At 35.7% G+C, this 26,455-nt stretch overlaps 1 protein-coding gene across 1 annotated transcript; it reads left to right on the forward strand.

The window, feature by feature from the left end:
• Nucleotides 1-220: 220 nt before the first annotated feature.
• GUCA1A (guanylate cyclase activator 1A) lies at nucleotides 221-20,969 on the forward strand. Its single transcript, XM_053704677.1, has 4 exons — nucleotides 221-418; nucleotides 2,000-2,149; nucleotides 4,194-4,284; nucleotides 20,791-20,969. Exons 1-4 carry the CDS (start codon nucleotides 221-223, stop codon nucleotides 20,967-20,969), a joined length of 618 nt encoding a protein of 205 aa, XP_053560652.1.
• The last annotated feature ends 5,486 nt before the right edge of the window (nucleotides 20,970-26,455 follow it).

A 26,455-nucleotide genomic window follows, 5' to 3' on the forward strand; every position in this document is an offset into this window, starting at 1 on the left:
GCTCTTGGGATATTTTTACTATCGGCTAATTTTTAGATATTTTATTAATAAATGATTAAAGAGGCTTTCATTCTACAAAGTAATAAACTAATATTGGTATTATAACCATCAAGCCAAGAATATACGGATATTTTTTTTTTAAAATTAATTTCCTTTAATTGGTGGAATATTAAAAAAAAAATCAAATAGAAAAACCACAAGTACTCCAAAGACAGTAAAAATGGGGAATATGGATGGAAAAGCAGTGGAGGAGTTAAGTTCCACAGAAATCCACAGGTGGTACAAGAAGTTCATGACAGAATGTCCGTCTGGTCAACTAACTCAACATGAATTTAAACAATTTTTTGGCTTAAAGAACCTGAGTCCTGCGTCAAACCAATATATAGAACAAATGTTTGATACTTTTGATTTTAACAAGGTAAATTATTTTTTTATTATTATTATTATTATTAATAATAATTGTTAATTCTACCCTCTACATCTTCTTGTCAGTATATATATTTACAATGCATTTATATATCCAGAGTTAAGGTTCAGAATAGAATGAGAGTAAAGTACAAATATGCATTAGTTATTATATCTATGTATATAATATATAAATATATTAATAGATTAGATAGATAGATAGATAGATAGATAGATAGATCTTTCAATGTACCAAAGGTCAATCTAAAGGCAACTCGTTTCTTCTTATTCTTCTTCAGCAAATATATGATTATGCAAACATTGTTCTGTCCATCTCGTCTCATGCAATGGAGATTTGCTTGAAAGCTGTGTAGAAGATTCTTGGGTTCAGGTCCTGATCGGCTATAAAATGTAGTTCTTCTGTAATAGATGGAGCATAAGTGCTGCGAAATCTGTTGGCGCTCTGCAAATAACTGATAAAAATAATAATAATAATAATAATAATAATAATAATGGAGAATGAGTTTAAAAGCGTGAAATATTTTATATCTAAAACATCATGGGTGTATTTTGACATAGACCAACAAAGCCAACTATAGATATGGTACTTCCATTAAAGACTAGTGGTCTAGTGGGGTCTAATAGCTACACCACGAACCCCTTGGGCTCTAAATATCTGCTTATACTGCCAATCACTTCACAAATGTCCTCTAGAAACATTGCCCATAGCACAATAAACCTGTGCCTGGACCAGAGAGTCATTTGAGGTTAAAGAGTGTTATAGGGATGGATGTATTCACAACTGGTTCCTGGAGATAACACATGCATAGGAAAACATTGTGCCCTTCCATCTGTCCTGAAAATATCCACTGCTATCTAGAGGTTGTTTGTCAACGGTTTACACACTGTGAAGCTAAACATGTGACCTAAAAGGGAACACTGATGTGTGTGTGTAAGTCAATGTTTAAAGGCTGTGATATATTTGGCTAACAAGAGATTAAATACTAGTGTATGTGACTAGAAGAATGTAGTAATAACATTTATTTATGTGGCTAACTGAACATTGTTCCATATGAGGCTGAGGCAAAGTTGTACAGTGTTTATCTGAGCCTAGAGTAAAATAAATTCTAAATACACTGCCAGATCTATGCAAAAATATTACACATTAACAGACCATAGAGAAGGGAAAGATCAAATATATTGATATTACGCTATGGAAATCTGTTATGTATCTGTGTCAGTGTGGTCACCAAAATAGTTTTTTTGTTTTTTTTTACAAATTGTCAATAGCAATATTTTTTCATAAATATGGATATACAGTATTCTGTGCTTCTGACTTTTACCCTCCATGTGTCACTGATCATAGAAATGCCACAGTTTAGGTATAGCAAGCAATATATCACTCCATGCAATGTACCCCCTGTACACATTGTGGTTTTATCATTTTTGTATTTACCAAAAACTGCAGCATTCTACTGTGACTCTACAAAATGCAATTTTATCCTTGATTTCCACCAGGTGTACACTAGATAAAGTGAATGTTACCTATATATAGCATCGAACTATATTGCATATTTCTGTTTGCTATCTACAGGATGGGTATATGGACTTTATGGAATATGTTGCAGCACTAAGTTTAGTACTAAAAGGTAAAGTGGAACAGAAGCTGAGATGGTACTTCAAGCTTTATGACGTAGATGGAAATGGATGCATTGACAGAGGAGAACTGCTAAATATTATTAAGGTATGTGTGAAGTCTCTTTTGTCACAATATTGCTTTTCAAAACATAGAAACATAGATTTTGATAGCAGATAAGCACTAATCTGACCAACATTTCCTAAAAATATAAAGGTATTTTATTTGTAGGATAAAGCAGTGCTCCTTACACCATTCGATATAATGCTGTTCTCAATTACACATCAATACTGGTTCTATAACATAAAAATAAGTAAATAAAATATTGACCAAGAATCTAAATATCAAGGGTGCAAAGGGTATTTTGGGAGCCTTATCCTATACTAAGTATTCCTACCTTTGGCCTAGATTACGAGTGGAGAGCAAAATTGAGCTTTCGCAAGCACAATATTTGCGCTCCAATCAGTAATACCAGCGCATGCAAACGTGCGCTGGTATTACTAGTAAAGCGTAATGCAAATACAACCTCACGTTCGCATTGCCGGGAAGCATTGGGCTGGGATCTCATGCGTACATTCACCATGCAGGTTAAAAATGGTAAACATTGACAAAAGCACTTGCAGACCTTTCAGTTTGCTGTTAACAAGAAGCTTTGCCTGATGTCAACCATGCCTAAAACTAAAGAGATCTCAGAAGACCTAACATAAAGAATTTTTTACTTTAATATGGTAACGGGTTACAAGGTGTCTCTAAATGCCTTCATGTTCTTCAGTCCACAGTAAGATGAGTTGCCTAAAGAAACAAAAAATGACAAAAGCGCCTCATTGTGCAGCAAGTCTGCGCAAAAGTAAAATGAAGGATAAGTCGCACTCACTACTCACATGTTCTGCTGCACCGAAGTGTATAGTAAGTGATACGGGACATTTCAAGCCTCCAGAACAGCTTACCTCCTGACACAGCAACTCAGGGAACACAACCGGAACAGGATTGTAGGCAAGACTCTTCACAGATCCCAGGATACACTGCCAAACCAGGACCGCAATCAGTAGCTTTGTTACAGAGAGCTTCCCATTATGATTCTGATCCAGTTTGATGAATAGGAAGACTGGGGATTTCCTTGGAGAATCAGTTCTTCTTGGGACCATGTATGACCAGTTGAATCACTTTTAATGGACAATTTGTCTGGGTTTTTTTTGCAGTGACATATTTTCTATTTGAATTTGTCTATCACATGATGTGTTAGTGATTAGTTTTGGTTTTATTACTATTTATAGGTGAGCACCCTCTTTTGGAGACCTAACCGTCCCCTTTCTTTATTTCAAGATAAGTTTTCTATAAGTGAAGATACACTGTTGTTAATAGAAGTTGGCATTATACAAAGATGCCTGCAAGAGCACAGGACAGAATTCTTATTGAGGTTATGAAGAATCCTAGAGTGTTTAAAGATTTACAAAAAATCTCTGGAACCTGCTAACATCTCTGTTCATTAGCCTACAATATGTAGAGCACTTACCAAGAAACTTGTTTATGGGAGAACACCACAGAAGAAGGCACTGCTGTCCAAAAACACAGATGAATGTCTAATGTTTATAAAAGAGCACCTAAATGTTCCATAGCGCTGCTCACAAAATATTCTGTAGACAGATTAAACCAAAGTTCAGTTGCTTTAAAGGAACACCAAATGCTACGAGTGAAGAAAAAGGGCACAATACCAAAAAATAAAAGTTTTGCAAAGGAGAATGGGCCGATATTCCTCCTGTCCCATGTGGGGTTCGGATCTGGACCTATAGGAAACATTTGATTAAAGTTGCCAAAGGAGAGTCCAGCAGTTATTATTAAATCTAATGGTTCATATACTTTTCCCACCCTGCACTGTGACTATTAACTGGAAGAACATAAAATTGTGTTGTGCTATTTGTTTAATCAGACTGTGTTTGTCTATTATTGTTACTTTGAAGATCAGATCAATTTATGCCTAAATTCAAGTAATTACCAAATGGTCACATACTTATTCCAGCCACTGTGCAGTCATCTTTATAAAACACATTACTATATAATTCTATCTTACACACATCATGTACTCAGAAGCTATTGCTGTTTAGTAACTCTCATTGATCTTGCCTCAATAAAATCTGATTATGTTTTGATACAGGCTATTAGAGCAATAAACCGATGCAATGATGAGATGACCGCGGAAGAATTCACAGATATGGTTTTTGACAAAATTGACATCAATGGTGACGGTAAGTTCATTTGTCTTGAATAAATCTTATTTCACACCATCATGGAGGTGATAGTTCATTTGTCATCTAATCCTCCACCAGATACCAACTAAAGCAATCAATAAATTCCTCAAAATTGTTCTATGCAAAACTGATTTCAGATATCCACACAAACTGCTACTATATTTAAAATACGTACATTGCCCTTATATTGTAAACATATTTGCAGCTCACATCATTAGTGGAGAGGTAGATTGAAAGGCCAAAATATTTTGTTACTTCCAAGTTCCAACATCTAACAAACAGAAGCCAGACCAGATAAGTCCTCACTTAAACTCCCACACACACACATTTTAAATCAGGATTATTATTTTTTTATCATATAATGACTATTTACTTTCTAAGGATGTGTAGGTCTATTACCAGAGGTAGTATTAAACTATAACATTTTGAGGTGCAAAATATTGACCACAAAGCTAAATATCAAGTGTATAGGGAATACTATTGGGGGACCTGATTTTCTACTTCATATGTATACTTTTTTATTCAATTCTCATTCTACCACATTTACATCCCTTCTAAATTCAGGGCACGATTGGGGTTTTGGTAATGAAACAGTTGTAACCTCAAATTTCTTTGCTGAGATCTTTTTGTCAACAGCATATGTGCACAGAAATTCTTACAAAAATGCAAATGTTGGCTATTAGCAAATAATTTTGGAGCAAAATATATCTAGAACCATTCAGCATATTCACTTTTCTTTTTATTTTCAAAGGCACTTAGATGCACTAGAATCCATGCCAATTTCAAGCCCACTTACAAGCTTTGGCTATAGTTAGCCCCCAATGGAGAAAAATAAAAATCTGAACACTCAAGAAACCGAAAATTATTGTCTTTGATTTTATGCATCTGTGTAGCCATAATTCACAGTAACAAAGTTTGTTGCTAACATTAAGATATTTTTTTTATATATATATGTTAACATGACTGACATTCAGGGGCTGATTTATCAAATGGCGGGCGGACATGATTCACTTTAGCTAAATGCCAACAGCATACGCTGTAGTAATTTATCATTGAACAAGTATATTGTGTGAAATGCTAGTACAATGCTGCCCCCTGCACATTCGCGCCAATCGGTCGCTAGCAGGGAGTGTCAATCATCCTGATCGGATGGAATCGGGGCGATTGCAGTCTGCCACACGAGTTAAGGAGCAACAGTCTTATTACAGCTGCTTCTTAACTTATGTTTCCGGCGAGCCGGAAACATCACGGGTGGAAAGCAGCATCCACTGCTTAATAAATCTACCCCTTAAAATCATTGCTTTCCAATTGAATATAGTTGAGATTTTCAGTGGTACATTCATGTCATTGATATTAAATGACATGTGGATAAGACTTTTTGTGTAGATTGTTATATATTGTTGCTTGCAGATAAGCAGGTTTTTTTATGTTTATGCTCGTTGTTGGCCCATTTTTCTGCGCTACCATTAATACAATATTACAGTTTAAGCGCACGGATATTCACAAACTAGTATTATTAATTTATTTCTGATTAAGAACCAGAGCATCAAAAACACAACAGAATGAAGAGAAATCACAGAACATTTGGGTGTAAAATTATCAATGTCCGCCGCACATCGATAAATGCCGACAGCATACTCTGTCGGCATTTATTATTGCACAAGCATTTCATGTGCAATGCCGCCCCCTGCACATTTGCGGCGAGTCGGCCACTAGCAGGGGGTGTCAATCAACCCAACTGTATCCGATCAGGCTGATTGCTGTCCGCCGTTTCAAAGGTGGCGGACAAGTTAAGGAGCAGCGGTCTTATGCTGAAATAGGAGTAAAGGAGCTACTTGTAACCAATTTAATACACTCTAGCAGGTAAAAAGGATCATTGGGAATAATTTAAAGGGGAGAAAATTTTGGGGTGAATTGTCCCTTTAAAGGGACAGTCTAGGCCAAAATAAACTTTCATGATTCAGATAGAGCATGTAATTTTAAAGAACTTTCCAATTTACTTTTATCACCAATTTTGCTTTGTTCTCTTGGTATTCTTAGTTGAAAGCTTAACCTAGGAGGTTCATATGCTAATTTCTTAGACCTTGAAGCCCACCTCTTTCAGATTGCATTTTAACAGTTTTTCACCACTAGAGGGTGTTAGTTCACGTTTTTCATATAGATAACACTGTGCTCGTGCACGAGAAGTTATCTGGGAGCAGGCATTGATTGGCTAGACTGCAAGTGTGTCAAAAGAACTGAAAAAAGGGGCAGTTTGCAGAGGCTTAGATACAAGATAATCACAGTGGTTAAACGTATATTATTATAACTGTGTTGGTTATGCAAAACTGGGAAATGGGTAATAAAGGGATTATCTATCTTTTAAAACAATAAAAATTCTGGTGTAGACTGTCCCTTTAACTTTTTAAAAATGATGGGCCAGATTACAAGTGGAGCTCTAATTAACGCTCCCACTGGAGTGTTAACCGCGCTAGAAATAAGCTTTTACCATCTTTCGAGTTGTGCTCATATTATGAGATAAAAATAAAATGTTTTCGCTCTAACGCTAAACCGATGAGCGTAAAAATCCAAACTTAGAATATTGCATGCGCGTTCAAGTATTTCCCCATAGGCTTCATTGGAGAAAAAAAAGTGGAAAAAACCTTACACCATACTTGCATGCAAACCAATCTCATATTCTCATGTGCACTAAATATGAATATTTTACATGCCAATGTTCTTCACATAGAAGAATAAGTTCTATTTACATTTCTACATATATATGATTTTTTTAGTAATATATATATATATATATAATTATCTATAGTTAAATATATATATATATATATATATATATATATATATATATATATATATATATATATATATATAGTAATATCTATTTAAAAATACTTAGAACATATTCTGCTATGTGCAGAACATTGTAATGTGAAATATTTACAGCAAATACACAGTAAAGCACTTTATTAAAATTTGCATAAATATGTTTTTACATCTCTTTATCTACTTAAAGGGACACTGAACCCAAATTTGTTCTTTTGTGATTCAGATAGAACAGGCAATTTCAAGCAGCTTTCTAATTTACTCCTATTATCAATTTTTCTATGTTCTCTTGCTATCTTTATTTGAAAAAGAAGGCATCTAAGCTAAGGAGCCAGCCAATTTTTCGTTCAGGTCCTAGGACAGCACTTGTTTATTGGTGGGTGAATTTATCCACCAATCAGCAAGAACAACCCAGGATGTTCACCAAAAATGGGCCGGCATCTAAACTTATATTCTTGCTTTTCAAATAAAGATACCAAGAGAATGAAGAAAATGTAGTAATAGGAGTAAATTAGAAAGTTGTCCTTAAAATAGCATGATCTATCTGAATCACGAAAGAAAAGAAAAAAAAAGAGAGAGAGAATGTGTAGATATATAATATATATGTCTATATATGTGTACATATATATTATATATGTCTATATATGTGTACATATATAGTAAATATGTGTTTATTTTGTATATATATATAAACATATATATACCTACATACACATGCATATTTAGACATGTATATGTATGTATGTAGCGCTTCGCCTGCCTTTTTTCTCTAACACCTGAGATCTAATATCTTTGATCCCTTATAACTTTTGTGTACAATTTTTTAAAATAATTTTATCAGATAGTGTTGTTATGAGTTTAACTGTACTTTGTAATGTATTTTTGATGTGTTTTGGGCAACTTTTTAGTTTCGCCAAACAGTTAACCAGAGCTCTAAGGACAGGGTAATCATTCTAGCGTAAATCGCAATTGCGCTCAAGCGATCGCGTTTACTTTCAACTCATAATACCAGCGGTAAGCCCGATAAGCACAAACACCCGCGATAAACCCCTTATCACTTGCACACAACTCTAAAATCCCCCCAGGTGCTGATGTGACGGCATAATACGCTGCTTTTTGATAAGGATGCTCTGTCGCACAAGCTTTATTGAGAGGAAAGCTAGAGTACAGAATCTACATGCTATTTAGCAGTCATATAAGCTCTGAGATTGGCATGTGATGTAAATGTCTGCATTAAAAATAAATAAAGCTGAAAATAATTATTCTAGACTGCTGCGCATTAGCATACTGTGGCTGTAATATTTATAAGTAATATCTCTTTAAATTTTCTACTACTTTGTTTTTATAGTTTGCAGTCCAATTACTTTACCAGGAAGTGTTAATTGTTCTCTGTTTGAATATTCTGTGCAAAAGGTTCTGCCAAGACAGTCTATGAATTATTGCATTTATTTGCTTTTTAGCTAATGGTATCTTTAAATCACCTGCATTTAATAATAATGGACTATTCGGATTAAACACACTAAAATCACTTATGAATACGTTTAACAAAATCAGATGCCTACACTTTAACATTACATTGTGTGTGTACATATTAAAGGGACAGTAAACACAATTTTTTTTATTGTTTGAAAAGATAGATAATCCCTTTATTTAAAATTCCCCAGTTTTGCATAACCAACACTGTTATATTAATATACTTGTTACTTCTGTGATTACCTTGTATCTAAGCTTCTGCTGACTGCCTCCTTATTTCAGTGCTTTTGACAGACATGCATTTCAGGCAATCAGTGCTGACTCTTAAATAACTCCACGGGCATGAGCACAATGTCATCTATTTGGCATACATGAACTAATGCCCTCTAGCTGTGAAAACTGTCAAATACATTAATATAAGAGGCGGCCTTCAAGTGCTTAGAAATTAGCTTATGAGCCTACCTAAGTTTAGCTTTCAGCTAAGAATATCAAGAGAACAAAGCAAATTTGATGATAACAGTAAATTGGAATGTTGTTTAAAATTAAAAACCCTATCTGAATCATGAAAGTTTAAAGGAACAGTATACACCAATTTTCATATAACTGCATGTAATAGATACTACTATAAAAAATAATATGCACAGATACTGATATAAAAATCCAGTATAAAGCCAAATAAAAAAATACTTAGAAGCTCCCAGTTTAGCTCTGTTGAAAAGGTAGCTGGAACACCCACTTTAAGTGGGAAATATCAGACACTCCCCCCTCCCCCTTCCTTTGCAAATGAAAAGACCCTTTACACAAACAGGAGCAAGCTGAAGAAGGTATACATCAGTATTCTCCTAAAACTTTGGGGCTTAGTTAGGAGTCTGAAAATCAGAGCAATGCTATTTAAAAATAAGCAAAACTATAAAAGAAACCCACAAAAAAATCCTATATAAATGGATCATCTGCAAAACATTTATGCAAAGAAAATTTCTTACAGTGCATCATCAATTTATTATCCTGCTCCTTCCTTCCACTCATTGGGCTCTATCCGATATAAATCGTCGCCCGCAAAAGCCGGCAACGCCAAAATCTGCGCGGGTTTGGTATCCTACCTAGAAGTTACGCTCGTATATTTCTGCTGTCGGCCGTAGTTTTTTTGGCCATAGACAGGTATACCAAACCAGCGCAGTTTGGTATCCAATATACTTACGTGGCAAAAATGGAGAAATCTTACTCCATTTTCACCTTGACACAAAAAGCAGCCGTAGGAAGCCTTACGCTGACTATTGGAGCCCCGTAACTACCTAAACTACCTGCAAAATAAAACCTAACACCTAACGCATGCGCAATGTCTATCTACCTGTCAACCGCGATCCCCCGCCGCAATCCCTAATAAAGTATTTAACCCCTAAACCGCCGCTCCCAGACCCCGCCGCCATCTACATAAACTAAACCCCTACTGTGAGCCCCTAAAACCGCCACCATCTAACTGATCTATCCCCTAATGTGAGCCCCTAAAACCGCCGCCATCTACCATATCTATCCCCTAATGTGAACCCCTTACACCGCCGCCACCTATATAAAAATTATTTATCCCTAATCTAATCGCCCTATACCGCCGCCAGCTATATTAATATTATTAACCCCTAATCTAATATCCCTAAAGTAATAAGCTCTATTACCAGCCCTTAAAAGTAAACAGCTCTTTTGCCCTATAACCTGCCCTCCCTACACCGCCGCCACCTATATTAATAGTATTAACCCCTAATGTAAGCCCCTTACACCGCCGCCATCTATATTAAAATTATTAACCCCTAATTTAATCTACCTACCCCGCCGCCAGCTATATTATCTATATTAACCCTAAGTATATTATAGTTAATATAGTTATTACATTATATATATTAACTATATTAACCCTAATTATATTAGGGTTAATATAGTTAATATAGTTACTATAGTATTTATATTAACTATATTAACTCTATCTAACCCTAACACCCCTAACTAAATTTATATTAAATTAATCTAATTCATTTATAAACTAAAATATTCATATTTAAATCTAAATACTTACCTATAAAATAAACCCTAAGATAGCTACAATATAATTAATAATTACAGGTAAATTGTTAATTATTTTAACTAGGTATAATAGCTATTAAGTGCCAGAATCCGTGAGTAAGCGCTCAATTGTTTGGCAATGCCATTCGCCTCTCTCAATGCCGTGCGTGCTGTGTCTTCACTGCCTCTGCAGCACCGCTCTGTCTCTCCTCTTCAGCGCTCCCCACGGGAGCTGTAGCTAAAACAAAGGTTCCGGTCCGACTGGTGCAGAAAAGGATATGTACAGGGAACTTCACCTTTTTCCCTCAAGAAGAACAATTATTAGATCAGCTGAATCCCCGCACACATAAGGGTTATGTAGATAGGGTGAATGTAAATAACGTACCGCCAGTCCAATGGCTTAAAAATAAAAAGCTCCTTTATTTAGAAATCCACATAAAAGGCATACACGCCAGCAAGGTAACAAGGTCAACCTTGTTACCTTGCTGGCGTGTATGCCTTTTATGTGGATATCTAAATAAAGGAGCTTTTTATTTTAAGGGCTGGTACAGAGCTAGGTATTTTATAATTTAGAATAGGGTAGGGAATTTTTTATTTTGGGGGGCTTTATTATTTTATTAGGAGGCTTAGAATAGGTGTAATTAGCTTAAAATTGCTGTAATCTTTTTTTTTTTTGTAATTTAGTGTTTTGTTTTGTTTTGTAATTTAGTTTCATTTATTTAATTGTATTTTTAGATAGATATTTGTAGTTTATTAATTTATTGATAGTGTAGGTGTATTTGTAACTTAGGTTAGGATTTATTTTACAGGTAATTGGGTAATTATTTTAACTAGGTAGCTATTAAATAGTTAATAACTATTTAATAGCTATTATACCTAGTTAAAATAATTAACAATTTACCTGTAAAATAAATATAAACCCTAACATAGCTACAATGTAATTATTAATTATATTGTAGCTATCTTAGGGTTTATTTTATAGGTAAGTATTTAGATTTAAATAGGAATATTTTAGTTTATAATATGAATTAGATTTATTTAATAAGAATTTAGTTAGGGGTGTTAGGGTTAGATAGAGTTAATATAGTTAATATAAATACTATAGTAACTATATTAACTATATTAACCCTAATATAATTAGGGTTAATATAGTTAATATATATAATATAATAACTATATTAGCTATAATATACTTAGGGTTAATATAGATAATATAGCTGGTGGCGGGGTAGGTAGATTAAATTAGGGGTTAATAATTTTAATATAGATGGCGGCGGTGTAAGGGGCTTATATTAGGGGTTAATACTATTAATATAGGTGGCGGCGGTGTAGGGAGGGCAGGTTATAGGGCAAAAGAGCTGTTTACTTTGGGGCAAAGCCCCGCAAAAGGCCCTTTTAAGGGCTGGTAATAGAGATAATTATTTTAGGGGGATTAGATTAGGGGTTAATATAGATACTATAGCTGGCGGCGGGGTAGGGGGATTAGATACTGGTTAATATAGTTTAATATAGCTGGCGGCGGGGTAGGAGCTCACATTAGGGGGTAGGTAACATAGATGGCGGCGGTGTTAGGGCTCACTTTAGGGGGTTATAGATTTAATATAGCTGGCGGCGGGGTCCGGGAGCGGCGGTTTAGTGGTTAATAACTTTATTAGGTGGCGGCGGGGTCCGGGAGCGGCGGTTTAGGGGTTAATACATTTTTTATTGTTAGGATAGTGAGGGGGGATAGCGGATAGAGGGTTAGACGTGTCGGGCTTACATGGGGGAGGCGTGTTAGACAGTACAGGAGATTTAGACTTTAGTCAGGTTTTGTAGGCGCCGGCAGTTTCTAAAGTGCCGTAAGTCACTGGTGAATCCAGAAATTTTTACTTACGCAGATTTCTGGACATCGCTGGTTTATCCGACTTACGGCACTTTAGCAACTGCCGGCGGAGTTTATAGGATAGCTCATGTTGCGAGCTGAAACTACGGGCGGCGGGTTTCTCTCGCTTGCGCCGCAAACTACGCCGTATATCGGATCGCGCCCATTATCTCCCAATTTCTCTATAAGAAACCTAAGACCCCCACCAATAAACCCCACCCCTATCTGACCAGATTCCGCACATGGTCACCAGGATTCCTCCACTTTTACTCAGTCTCTGGTTTTGAAATTAAAATGTTAGTGATTATGGATTAGATGCACAACATTACATTACAAATGTTTTAATATTAAGAGAAACACATTTAAAAAAAAATATATACTATTAAAAAGACAGTGTCCTCATTACTATTTAACTTTGCTCCATGTAAAAGATTATATTTTAAAAAATTTTTTTACAGTTTTCTAAACTCATTAGTTACAGAGAAGGGTATAGAGCTGTCCTGTATTTATGTATGCAGTATGGACTGGAGTGGGGACCTAATTTTTAGAACTCAAGTGACAGACAATTAGGAAGTGTCCAAAGGCAGAGATATTTCTTTATTGCATGTATTGCTGGGAAATAGTTTTATGGCCCACCAATAAGAGGTCTGAAGTAATTCCACCCATGAAAATAAGGGGTTGCTTGTCTCTCTGAGATGGTGATGTTCCCAATAAAAATGTGATTACCTGCAAACAAGACACCAGGTAATTCTGGCTGAGGAAAGGAGGCTCTAACAGAGCCTACACCTCCCCTTTTTTAAAGAAGCCCCTTTTGATGAAAAAGAAAAGGGTTCTGATGTTTCCAATAAGGAGCTCACCTGTCATCAAGCAGGAGGTGAATACTGTGTGAAATGGTGACAACCCGCACTACTGGATACCAGGGAAAATGTATCTTATCTACCTGAAAAAACTATTTAAATTTGAAACTAAATAATAAGGTTGGGTAACCCTCTCTAAGGTCTCACAATACATAGAGGGATGTGAGATCTTTTATTTGAAAATGGTAATTCTCCTCTTTCAAATAATTGGTTCTGTCTTTGTCCAGCAGTCAAGTGGTTGCCACAAATAGCGTACAGCTTTGGTACTAATTTAGTGGCCTAGCTGTGCAAGCAAATCCCTTATTACCCCAGATTACAGTGTACTTATATTATATAACATATTAAACATATTCATTTGGTTTCAGACAAATGTAAATTTGTTTTATTTGTTGCATTTGCCTGACAATTATAAACAATCTGTTTAACAAAAACAAACAAAAAAATGTTGTTGACTCGTCCATTTCATTCATGAAGTTAAAACCATAACTCTCGGGAAAGGCTTTTTCTGCAGGTAGAAAATTTGGTTAGAAATGCTTAAAAATGTCAAATTTATATTATTCAATAAAAATGTGGCAATGTCCTTCTCAGCGGAATGATTTTGGTGTCTGCCAATAAGTATGTAAACTTCACTTTTATTCTTGGCCAGTCCTGACCCTGACCAAAACAACAAAAATAGCTTTAACACAGATACAGTACAAAAAATAGACAATTGAAGCAATGAAAGTGAAGGTTTCTATATGATAACAATATTATTGTTTATTTTGATTATTGTATTGACAGTTTTGTATTTTAATTGCTGTCATGTAATGAGAATTGAACTGCAGAATTTGCAAATTTGGGCTGTGGTGCCACCTAGTGGCAAAGATAGAAAGATGTTTTCATTGAGGAATGAACACAGTAACATTTTTTAATATGCAATTAAAGGAATATGAAACACATTTTTTTTTTATTCAGATAGAGCATAAAATATTAAAGGGACTCTGAACCCAATTTTTTCTTTTGTGATTCAGATAGAGCATGTAATTTTAAGCAACTTTCTAATTTACTCCTATTATCAATTTTTCTTTATTCTTTTGCTATCTTTATTTGAAAAAGAAGGCATCTAAGCTTTTTTTTTTTGGTTCAGTACTCTGGACATCACTTTTTTATTGGTGGATGCATTTATCCACCAATCAGCAAGGACAACCCAGGTTGTTCACAAAAAATGGGCCGGCATTTAAACTTACATTCTTGCATTTCAAATAGAATATTTCAAATATAATAGGAATAAATTAGAAAGCTGTTCAAAATGTCATGCTCTATCTGAATCACGAAAGAAAAAATTTGGGTTCAGTATCCCTTTAAGCAACTTTCTAATTTACTCCTATTATCAATTTTTCTTCTTTCTCTTGGTATATATTTTTTTTTTTTAAAAAGCAGTAATGTAAGCTTAGGAGACGGCCCATTTTTGGTTCAGAGCCTGGGTAGTGCTTGCTGATGGATGGCTGAATGTAGCCACCAATCAGCAAGCGCTACCCAGGGAGCTGAACCAAAAATGGGTTGGCTCCTAAGCTTACATTCCTGCTTTTAAAAATATTATTATTATCGGTTATTTGAAGAGCACCAACAGATTCCACAGCGCTATAAAATAAAGATACCAAGGGAACAAAGAAAAATTGATAATAGGAGTAAACTAGAAAGTTGCTTAAAATTGCATGCTCTATTAAATTACAAAAGCAAACAAATGGGTTTCATATCCCTTTAAGCAGAGTTCACACAGACACACTGTAAATGGGAAATATACACAGTAGCTTTTTCTCACAAAAGTTCTAATATAAGCTACATTATTGTATTTATGTATATGTTATTTTTAAATAATAGCATTTGACAATTGTACATACACTATGCATCAAAATAAAACAACCAACAGGTATAAAACATGTCTGGAGAAAGTGTGGGGAAAGTTCCACTAAGGATAAAGTATTCACAGATACAAGAGATCCTCTTATTTCCAGGAGACCTCAAATAGAGAGAGAGAGAGAGAGAGACAGGGAGAGAGCGAGAGAGAAACTTCCATAGTGCGGTAAGTATGTTACACAGATGACCAGGAAATTAAGAGGTACGCACATAAAATAGAGCTACGTTAGCTATAAGTATTGGGCTTAATAACAATGAAAGCCCAGGTAAATCAAAATGATTCCACTTTATTTCCACATTTGTGCTTATTAAAAAAATAAGAGTAGTCACTCTGGGGCCAGGGTAACTCTTAGGACACACACAGTATACTATGTGTGGCAAGATACACAGGATACAAAAGTTCTGTATTAGTATACAGGCTCGGCTCCACGTTAGTGTCCTATTCCAAAAGAGTCCGCCCCTCCTTGGGACATAATATCTTTGAAAGTCCGACGTACGTTTTGCCTTCTGGCTTTGTCAAGGACACAATCCATAGCCATCCTCCTTAGTTTAAAGTCCTTTCTGATTTTGATTATTTAACAATTGTGTACATTCATTGTGAATATAGTCTAAAAAAAAAGTTTTGTTTGCTGGTAATTATATATACAATATTTTTATTTCGGAATCAATATATATAATAAAGAACACTATTTTTAATGATAATTCATAAATCCTTCATAGATTGGAGATATAACTATGGCTTAGCACCAGAACATTTTGAGCTAAATCTAGGTGGTGCTTCTATCCACAACATGGAATCTAAATATTTATTGATAATATAAGTTTCAGGTGTGCTCAAGTCAGAAAGCCAGTCAGGAATCAGAAGGAACTTTAAAATAAAGACGATTAATATGGATTGTATCCTTGACAAAGCCAGAAGGTGAAAAACACGTCGGACTTTCAATGTCATTACGTCACAAGAAGGGGTGAACACTATAGGACTCTATTGTGGAGCCGAGCCTGTATACTAATATGGATCTTTTGTATCCTGTGTATCTTGTATAAGGTGTTTGTCCTAAGAGTTTATCTGGCCCCATAGTGACTACTGTTGATTTTATAATAAGCACATATGTGCCAATAAAGTGGAATCGTTTTTATTTACATGGCCTTTCATCATTATTGACCCCAATACTTAGAGCTAACATAGCTCTATTTTTTGTGAGTAGCACTTCATTTCCTGAGCATCTGTGTTACATACTTACCACACAATGGAAGTTTCTCTCTCTCTCTCTCTCTACATATTATTCAGATAGAGTTTGACATTTTAAGCAACTTTCCAATTTACTCCTATTATCATTTTTTCTTAGTTTTCATGCTATCTTTATTTTAAAAGCTGGAATGTATATCTTAGCAGCCAGCCCATTTTAGGTTCAGCACCATGTATAGCGCTTGCTTATTGGAGGCTTACATTTACCCACCAATAAGCAAGCATAACCCAGGTTCTCAACCAAAAATGAGCTGGCAACTATGCATCACATTCCTCCTTTTTAAATAAAGATAGCAAGAGAATGAAGAAAAATTGATAATAGGAGTAAATTAGAAAGTTGCTTAAAATTGCATGTTCTATCTGAATCACGAAAGAAAAAATTTGGGTTTAGTATCCCTTTAAGGTCTCCTGGAAATTAGAAGATTCCTTGTATCTGTGACTGCTTTATCTGAGATTTTATTCTTGTCGGCAGTTTGATTTTAGTGCATAGTGTAATATTGTCACTATTTATTATTTTAACACATTTTATTTTTGATAGTGTACACATTGGTGTTATAGCATATTTTTCACACATGTGTTATTTTAAAGATACAGACAACCATATAAAGTTCTTTTCAAGACAGTATTTTGTTTCTGTTCAAATAATATTTAGTACTGCAGAACATTACACCTTTTAAAAAAACTATTGCTGTTTATAGATCAACATAAAAATAAATAAGGATAATCAAAATATGACTAAAATAACTGCACAAAATTATCTAGTAATAAATATACAAACCTACACATAGGCATGTTCCTCTCAGAGAGGCCATAAATATACCAGTAACAGATAGAGGGGCAACTCTTAATATGGTTTTGAAAAACATGGGTCTCAGGCCTTTAAAAAAAAATAAAAAAAAATATTCAGAGAGGCACTTGGTTCATCCTGTTCATGAGCTTTAATTCTTGCAAGAAACACACGCACCTGCCAATCACTGTCTGTTTGCTGGTAGCTCTGGGGCATGACTTTACCTATGTGTTTACATTTATAGTAAGCTAGAGTTAGAAGAGCAAAAATGACATCTGTTAATAAGTATCTATTTTTTGCTTTAGAATGTCAAGTCTCTAACCCAGACATACAAACACAGTAGGTAATAGGGTATCTTTACTCTGAACCAAGGCTATGATGATCACTAGTGTAGAAAAATGGATTATATATTCAGAGTGACAATGAGGTGTCACGTGCGATAATATTTACTGCAGTGATCAGCAAGGAGTAAAAACATCTAACGTTTCACAATGAATAATTACTTTATTACCTGTGCATCTTTTCAATTCTTATCATTTTTATTATCTTGCCCCAACTCTAAATACAAAAAAATAGTGATGATAACAATAATTTACCTGCATGAAATTGAAAATAATTATGGAAATTAACCATGCATAAACTGTATTGTCAATAGACTATAAAACCATTTAAGTTATTTTGTTTCTTAAATATTTAGAAACATATCATCGTAGATTTAAATGACCGCTCAATGCAGTAGGACTGGATAATTATCAAGTGCATAATAAAAAGACAATGCAATAACACCTACTCTGAATTTCAAATAAGCAGTAGATTTTTTTCTGACAAATTTATTTTTCTCCCATTTTTCGGCCCCCTGTATCATGTAATAGACATCAGCCAATCACAGACTAGTATACGTATACCCTGTGAGCTTGTGCACATGCTCAGTACGATCTTGTTTCCCAGAAAGTGTGAATTCTAAAATTTGATCATGGAAGTAAATTGGAAGGTGTCTTAAAACTACATGCTCTGTCTGAATCATAGATGTTTATTTTGACTTGAGTGTCCCTTTAATGGTCAATAAGAACCAGAATGTTCTAGTTTGTCCTTAAAGGTTTATGAAACCCAAACATTTTCTTTTGTGATTCAGATACAATTTTAGAAAACTTTCTCATTTTTGTTGAAGAGAAACCTAGGCAGGTGTCTGTAGCACCACGTGACAGGAAATAGTGCTGCCCTCTAGTGCTCTTGCATATGAATAATATTATTGCAAAACTGCTGCAATATAGCACTCCAGACCAGGGCCGCCATCAGGGGGTGACAGGGGTGACTCCTGTCAGGGGCCCAATGAGCCAGGGGGGCCCCATGAGGCAAGAACTAAAAAATTTTGGCAGCCACCAGTGGGTACTACAGCAGAGTGCTAATTGAGCATGGGAAATGTTATTACAAGGAGTAAAGCATTAGCATTTGAGAGGATTTCTGAGTGTGCACTAAACCACTATGCACAGTGTGAGACAGACTTGGCACTTTGTTTGTACAGTGTGTGCCTGAGTCAGAGTGCAGATCACTTTCATTTGCAGAGGAGGTAGGATTTACTTAGCAAATGTTTTTTATTTCTTTGTGCAATTTCGGATTGTAACTTCAGTGTGGTAGTAGTTGTATGGTGGGGACAGGGGTCCATAAAAACAATTTTTAGCAGCAGTGTATTTATGATTATTTGACAATGCTGTAGAAATTCTATATTTAAAACCATGCAGAAATGTTTCCTCCTCAATACACAAATGGTAGATGCCCTTTTGGCAGATATGCATTTTATATATATATATATATATATATATATATATATATATATATATATATATATATATATATATATATATATTGTTTATCTGTGGGTCTCTCTGTGAGGGTGGGTGTGTATGTCTTTGTGCATTTTCTGTGGATGTCTGTGAGGGTGTGTGCATGTGTCTTTGAGCTTTTTCTGTGGGTGTCTCTGTGAGGGTGTGTGTATGTTTGTCTTAGTGTATTTTCTCTGGATGCCTCTGTGAGGGTAGGTGTGTATGTCTGTGTTTTCTGTGGATGTCTCTGTGAGGGTGTGTGTTTTCTGTGGATGTCTCAGTGAGAGTGTGTGTATGTATGTCTTTCTGTGTTTTTTATGTGGTTGTCTCTCTGTGTGTATGTCTTTGTGTGTTTTCTGTGGGTGTCTCTGTGTGTGTGTATGTCTTTGTGTGTTTTCTGAGGCTGTCTCTGTTGGTGTTTCCTTGGGTGTATGTGCAAGTTTAAGTTTGTGTGTGTGTGTGTGTGTCCATTGTCTTTTCCTTTTTAGGACATTTTGACCTTACTACTGATTATTCACATCTTTCTACAGACTTTGAGACTAACAAGACCTTTCCGGAAGTAACCAATCCACCATTTAACCTTTAAATTATTATTTAGGCAGTTCAGGGCCCTTCCTTTCAGCCACTGCATGCTGTTGTCATCATTTAGTTGTCATCTTCCTTTACAAAAAGATAATCAGAACTCCATATTTTGTTTTCTAAATCTCCTTTTTTTTACAAAACTGTAGTTTACCTCATTACTTGTCAGGTCAATGTAAACAAGTGCTGAGTGTTTGGGTGTCTGTGTCTGTGTGTGTTTCTTTGCGTGTCTGCTAGAGTGTCTATATGTGAATCCTTATGTGTGAGTGTGTTTGTGTGTTTCAGTGTATGAGTGTGTCTGTGTGTGTGTGTATGTTACTACCTTTACAACATTTCCAAGTTTAAATAGACAATTAAGAATAAAGTGCATATACGTTTTAGTCACTTCGTCAAAAATTGCACATCTCAAAGGAGGGGGGGGGCCCTGATCAATGGTTGAGTCAGGGGCCCCAAAATTTCTAGTGGCAGCCCTGCTCCAGACACATGCACGCTCCAGAGCTTACATCCTTGGTTTTTTTTCCACAAGAGAACAAAGAAAATTTGATAATAGAAGTAAATTAGAAAGTTGTTTAAAATTGTATGCTCTATCTGAATCATGAAATCATGTTTTTGTATTTAATGTCCCTTTAATTTTGAAACTTATTTTACATATCCTATGTATTCTTTAATTCCTTTCTATATTTCCTGTCTTTATCGCCTCTCTCACTCTCTCTCTCTCTCTCTTTCTCTCTCTCTCTCTCTCTCTCTCTCTCTCTCTCTCTCTCTCTCTATATATATATATATATATATATATATATATATTTCTCTCTCTCTATCTCTCTGTCTCTTACTGAAGCAATGTACAGTATATAGTAATCAGCACCAAATGGAGAACGCACAAACTCATTATAAGATGAATGATTACCTAACATAATCTTTCTAAGTATAACAGTATGTGAATGAAAAGGAGCTCCACCCTAGGGGGGCTAAAGTGCGTGGTGAATATATGTGAATATCCTTTTCATTCACATACTGTTACCAAGAACATCCACAGAAAATCAAGGGGTTAAATCACTGCTGGAGTTTGCCAATGATATATTTATACCTTAATATCTCATCATTTTCCATAGGTGAGCTATCCCTAGAAGAATTTATGGAGGGTGTACAGAAAGATGAACTTCTCTTGGAAGTACTAACCCGTAGCTTGGACCTCAAACACATCGTCCACATGATCCAAAATGATGGGAAGAGGATGGACATCTCAGAAGTTCCCAGACAGGAAATCCTCAGCGGAGCTCCCAACCCATGAACGATTGTGCCCTTGTGTCTGTGTTGTGCTATTTTTCACCCCTTCCTCCCTGGGTTTTGGTTATGATGTGCTTTGGACTTTTGCACGTTTATGGTGAAGCCTTACAGGGGTTGGGGGACTATGAGAACATTTATTGGATCTCAAAGTAAGACCGAATAAAGGTTTTGTACTGCACATTATGGGTTACCATTACATCATACAATAAATACAAACCCATAATCAGTAGGTACTACAGATGCAGGGTTACCATAACTAAAATAATTTGCCAATTTAGGGAGTATCTTAAAAAAATATGCAGTCAGTTGAGTTACTTTGTTGTCCCCAATGGCTGGAAAATAATGTATCATATGATGCAACATGACAATATTATGGTACGTAGATCTAAAAGATAATGCACTATATTTTAATTAATGTGGAGCAACATTAATCCCACTACTGAAGCACTTAATTATTATATGATTTTTTAAACACAACCCCCTGTTGTGCCATATGAGGCCATTTCTTCCTGCAAGAGGCAAGCTCATAAAGGATTTGGAGCCATATGATTGAGCTGCTATAGTTCTATGTCAATGAACGTCTTAATGTGCTGAAGAAGCCTCACTGCACGGTGACAAGGTGTAACGTTGTTATCATTGATTGGAGGAGAAGATATATTTCACTACACGGTCACATGGTTAATGTAATTTAATGAATTTTATATGCTAGATAGAATCAAGTATTCAAAGCAAATATTAGTTAACATTAGTTAACATATGTTTTTTTAAAATAGTATTTAAATATAGTAAAAATAAATACGTTTTAGTTTCTATAATACAATGGATGGAGCTATGGGCAACCTACGTTTCCATCTTTTCTGAGGTCAATTAGGAACATTTTTAAATCGGAAAGTCCCTTATTTTCAGAATTAAATTACAAGAAAACGGGACAAAATAAATAATGAAAATATATTGCAGAGTTTTTACAACCTGTAATTTAATATGCTGTTTTACAACCTTAAGATTTTAATGTCCCTTTACTTATCTAGATCTATTCATCTGTTAACCTGTTATCTGTTCTTTCTATCTGTCTGTCGGTTTGTCTAAATTCATCTGTCTATCTATTCATCTGTCTATCTATTCATCTGTCTATCTATTCATCTGTCTATCTATTCATCTGTCTATCTATTCATCTGTCTATCTATGCATCTGTCTATCTATGCATCTGTCTATCTATGCATCTGCCTGCCTGTCTATCTATTTGTCTGTCTATCCTGCATCTACATGTATCTGCATATATAACAATAAATCTATCAGTATCTACTGATTTCTACTTTACTTTATGTAGATGCGTTAACTGTATTAACGGCATTCATTTAAATGCCAGCAAAACTGCATATTGCATGACCTTTATTTGATTTGCAGTCATCTTTTATGGAAGGAATTTCTTCTAAAAATTAGTTAATTATTATTAATGATTGGCATTTTATATTTGATTGCACATTGTTATAGTCAAACATAATTCCTTTCATTTTGTGTCAAAACTGAGGTAAAAATTTTATAATCTTAAAAAAACTTAAAGGGATACTGAACCCAATTTTTTTCTTTTGTGATTCAGATAGAGCCTGCAATTTTAAGCACATTTCTAATTTACTCCTATTATCACATTTTCTTCATTCTCTTGGTATCTTTATTTTAAAAGCAAGAATGTAAGTTTAGATGCCGGCCCATTTTTGGTGAACAACCTGGGTTGTTCTTGGTGGTTGGTGGATAAATTCACCCACCAATAAACAAGTGCTGTCTAGTGTCCTAAACCAAAAATTGGCTGGCTCCTTAGCTTAAATGCCTTCTTTTTCAAATAAAGATAGCAAGAGAGCGAAGAAAAAATGATAATAGGAGCAAATTAGAAAGTTGCTTAAAATTGCATGCTCTATCTGAATCACAAAAGAAAAAAATTGGGTTCAGTGTCCCTTTAATCAAAATCACGAAAGTCAATTCAGATATTTTTTTATTATTTATGAACATGTATCATAGCTTAAAAGATGGATTTGTTCATTATTTTATAATTTTAACGAAACAAAGGAATCATTGTTTGTTTGTTTTTTTTAAAATTATAGGCATTGATATAGATCATTAATATGAAGCATGAAATTATATGAAAGAGGAATATTTAAATATGGCCATTAGCAGAAAGTACTTTTCAGCCAATGAGAAATAGTAGGAATTACCTTCTAAATTTGATTACCTGTATTATTAATATGGGCTGATCTTTCATGATAAACAATCCTTAAGCACAATGTTCCTTTATATTCTGCTTCAGAGTGGAAATGCACTTGCATTCCTGAGCTGTAATCTAGCTGGTGATTGGTGGCTACTTAAATATGCTGCTTCTTATTGGTTTACTGATCATATCCAGCTCAGAAGCAAGTGTGTTTATTGCCACTCCTAAGGGTACTTTAAAGGTATATTAAGCAGTAAATACATGTTCAACATAATGTGGATACAAATCAAAGATTAGCTTTAAAATAATATGTAGATGTAGTCATCAGACCACTGCATCTTAACCTGCTAAGCCAACTATAAAGTGGAATTTTTCAATCCCCCCCAGACTTCTTTGATCGGGGTGATTGATTGCGCACAAGCAGGGGGCAGCATTGCACAAGCATTGGCTTGTGCGATGGTAAATGCAGGCAGCGTATTGCCGTTTGCTAGCTGCGATGTCATGTGAATAGGGGCAGAGAGGTCCGCCCTTGTCCATCCAGACGTTCTTAAATGGAGGCGTGAGTACTTTAGTTTAAAAAAGTAATGGGCGCTGCCATGTTTGAACTGGTTGTCTATTTATCTCTCTCTTCTGCTGAAAACAATTAGGGACAGATCTGTTAATAAAATAGAATTTGTACAAACAAGGCTGTGTGGAAACCTTCGGCTAGATTACGAGTTTTGCGTTATGAGTAAAAAAGCAGCGTTAAAGCTCATAACGCTGCTTTTTCACTACCGCTGCTATTACGAGTCTTGTAGGTACAGCTGTCCCGCACACTTTTTTGGCCGTACCGCAAATTAAGTTACGCAATTTGTGTAAAGTCTTTTTTTCAATGGGACTTAAATAGCGCCGATATTACAAGCTTTTTTTTGGAGGCCAAAAAGTGAGCGGTACAGCCTATACCGCAAGATTCGTAATGCATTCTAATGTCAGTAGTTATGAGTTTTACGCTACAGAGCTGTAGCATAAAACTCATAACTAAAGTGTTAAAAAGTACACTAACACCCATAAACTACCTATTAACCCCTAAACTGAGGCCCTCCCGCATCGCAAACACTAAAATAAAATTATTAACCACTAATCTGCCGCTCCGGACATCGCTGCCACTATAATAAACATATTAACCCCTAAACCGCCGTATTCCCACATCGCATACACTAGTTAAATATCATTAACCCCTAATCTGCTGCCCGTAACATCGCCGCCACCTACCTTAATTTATTAACCCCTAATCTGCCGTCCCCAACGTCGCCGCCACTATACTAAAGTTATTAACCCCTAAATTGACGCACTCCCGCCTCACAAACACTAGTTAAATATTAACCCCTTAATGACAACTGACGTACCAGGTACGTCATGCAAAAACTAACAGTTAATGACAATGGATGTACCTGGTACGTCAGTTGTCTAACAGAGTGCTGGAAGCGATCACAATCGCTTCCAGCAGCTCTGAGGGTATTGCAGTGATGCCTCAATATGGAGGCATCCTGCAATACCCCTTTACAAGCCTCCGATGCAGAGAGAGACACTCTGTGGCCCTCTCTGCACCGGTAGCAATGGTGCCGTTGTCCGGGTGGGAGGGAGCGTGGGTGCGCGTGCACAAGGTGCGTGTGCGTGCACGTGAATATAGTGCGCGGCGCGCGTGTGCACGAGGCACGCGTGCATGTACACGTGTACACGCGCGCATTAGCCACACTGACACCAATGAGGGCAGAAAGGGAGAGAAAAGTAAAAAAAATTTTTAAAATATAAATGGATCTGGGAGGGGGTGGGGGTATTGTGGGGGGGGCTGCTACACTACAGAAAGAGATAAGTTAAAAATAAAATAAAAATACTTTGTTTTTTGGGGCCAAACTGGGTACTGCCAGTACCCAAGATGGCGGTAATTAGGTAGGGGAGAGGGTTAGAGAGCTGGAGGGGGGATCAGGGAGGTTGGGGCTAAGGCAGGGGTCCATCACAGCTAAAATATTTTATTATTTTTATTTAAAAAAAAAAAAAAACTTTTATTTAGTACTGGCAGACTTTCTGCCAGTACTTAAGATGGTGGTAACAATTGTGGGGTGGGGGAGGGAAGAGAGCTGTTTGGGAGGGATCAGGGGGTGGGATGTGTCAGGTGGGAGGCTGATCTCTAAAATTAACCCTGCAAGCTGCCTACAAGCTACCTAATTTAACCCCTTCACTGCTGGGCATATTTCACGTGTGGTGCGCAGCAGCATTTAGCGGCCTTCTAATTACCAAAAAGCAAAGCAAAGCCATATAAGTCTGCTATTTCTGAACAAAGGGGATCCCAGAGAAGCTTTTACAATAATTTCTGCCATAATAGCACAAGCTGTTTGTAAATAATTTCAGTGAGAAACCTAAAATTGTGAAAAATGTAAAGTTTTTTTTTTATTTGCTCGCATTTGGCGGTGAAATGGTGGCATAAAATATACCAAAATGGGCCTAGATCAATATTTGGGGTTGTCTACTACACTACACTAAAGCTAAAATTAACCCTACAAGCTCCCTAATTAACCCCTTCACTCCTGGGCATAAAACACATGTGGTTAGCGGCCTTCTAATTACCAAAAAGCAACCCCAAAGCCATATAAGTCTGTTATTTCTGAAAAAAAGGGTATCCCAGAGAAGCATTTACAACCATTTGTGCCATAATTGCAGAAGCTGTTTGTAAATAATTTCAGTGGGAAACCTAAAGTTTGTGACAAAATTTGTGAAAAAGTTAACTTTTTTTTTTTTATCGCATTTGGCGGTGAAATGGTGGCATGAAATATACCAAAATGGGCCTAGATCAATACTTTGGGTTGTCTTCTAAAAAAAAATATATACATGTCAAGGGATATTCAGGTATTCCTGACAGATATCAGGGTTCCAATGTAACTAGCGCTAATTTTGAAAAAAAGTGGTTTGGAAATAGCAAAGTGCTACTTGTATTTATTGCCCCAGAAATTGCAAAAAAAGCAAAGAATGTGTAAACATTGGGTATTTCTAAACTCAGGACAAAATTTAGAAACTATTTAGCATGGGTGTTTTTTGGTGATTGTAGATGTGTAACAGATTTTGGGGTCAAAGTTAGAAAAAGTGTGTTTTTTTCCATTTTTTCCTCATATTTTATCTTTTTTTTTTTTTTAGTAAATTATAAGATATGATGAAAATAATGGTATCTTTAGAAAGTCCATTTAATGGCGAGAAAAACGGTATATAATATGTGTGGGTACAGTAAATGAGTAAGAGGAAAATTACAGCTAAACACA

The sequence above is a fragment of the Bombina bombina genome, chromosome 3 (assembly GCF_027579735.1).
Source record: "Bombina bombina isolate aBomBom1 chromosome 3, aBomBom1.pri, whole genome shotgun sequence".
Lineage (NCBI taxonomy): Eukaryota > Metazoa > Chordata > Amphibia > Anura > Bombinatoridae > Bombina > Bombina bombina.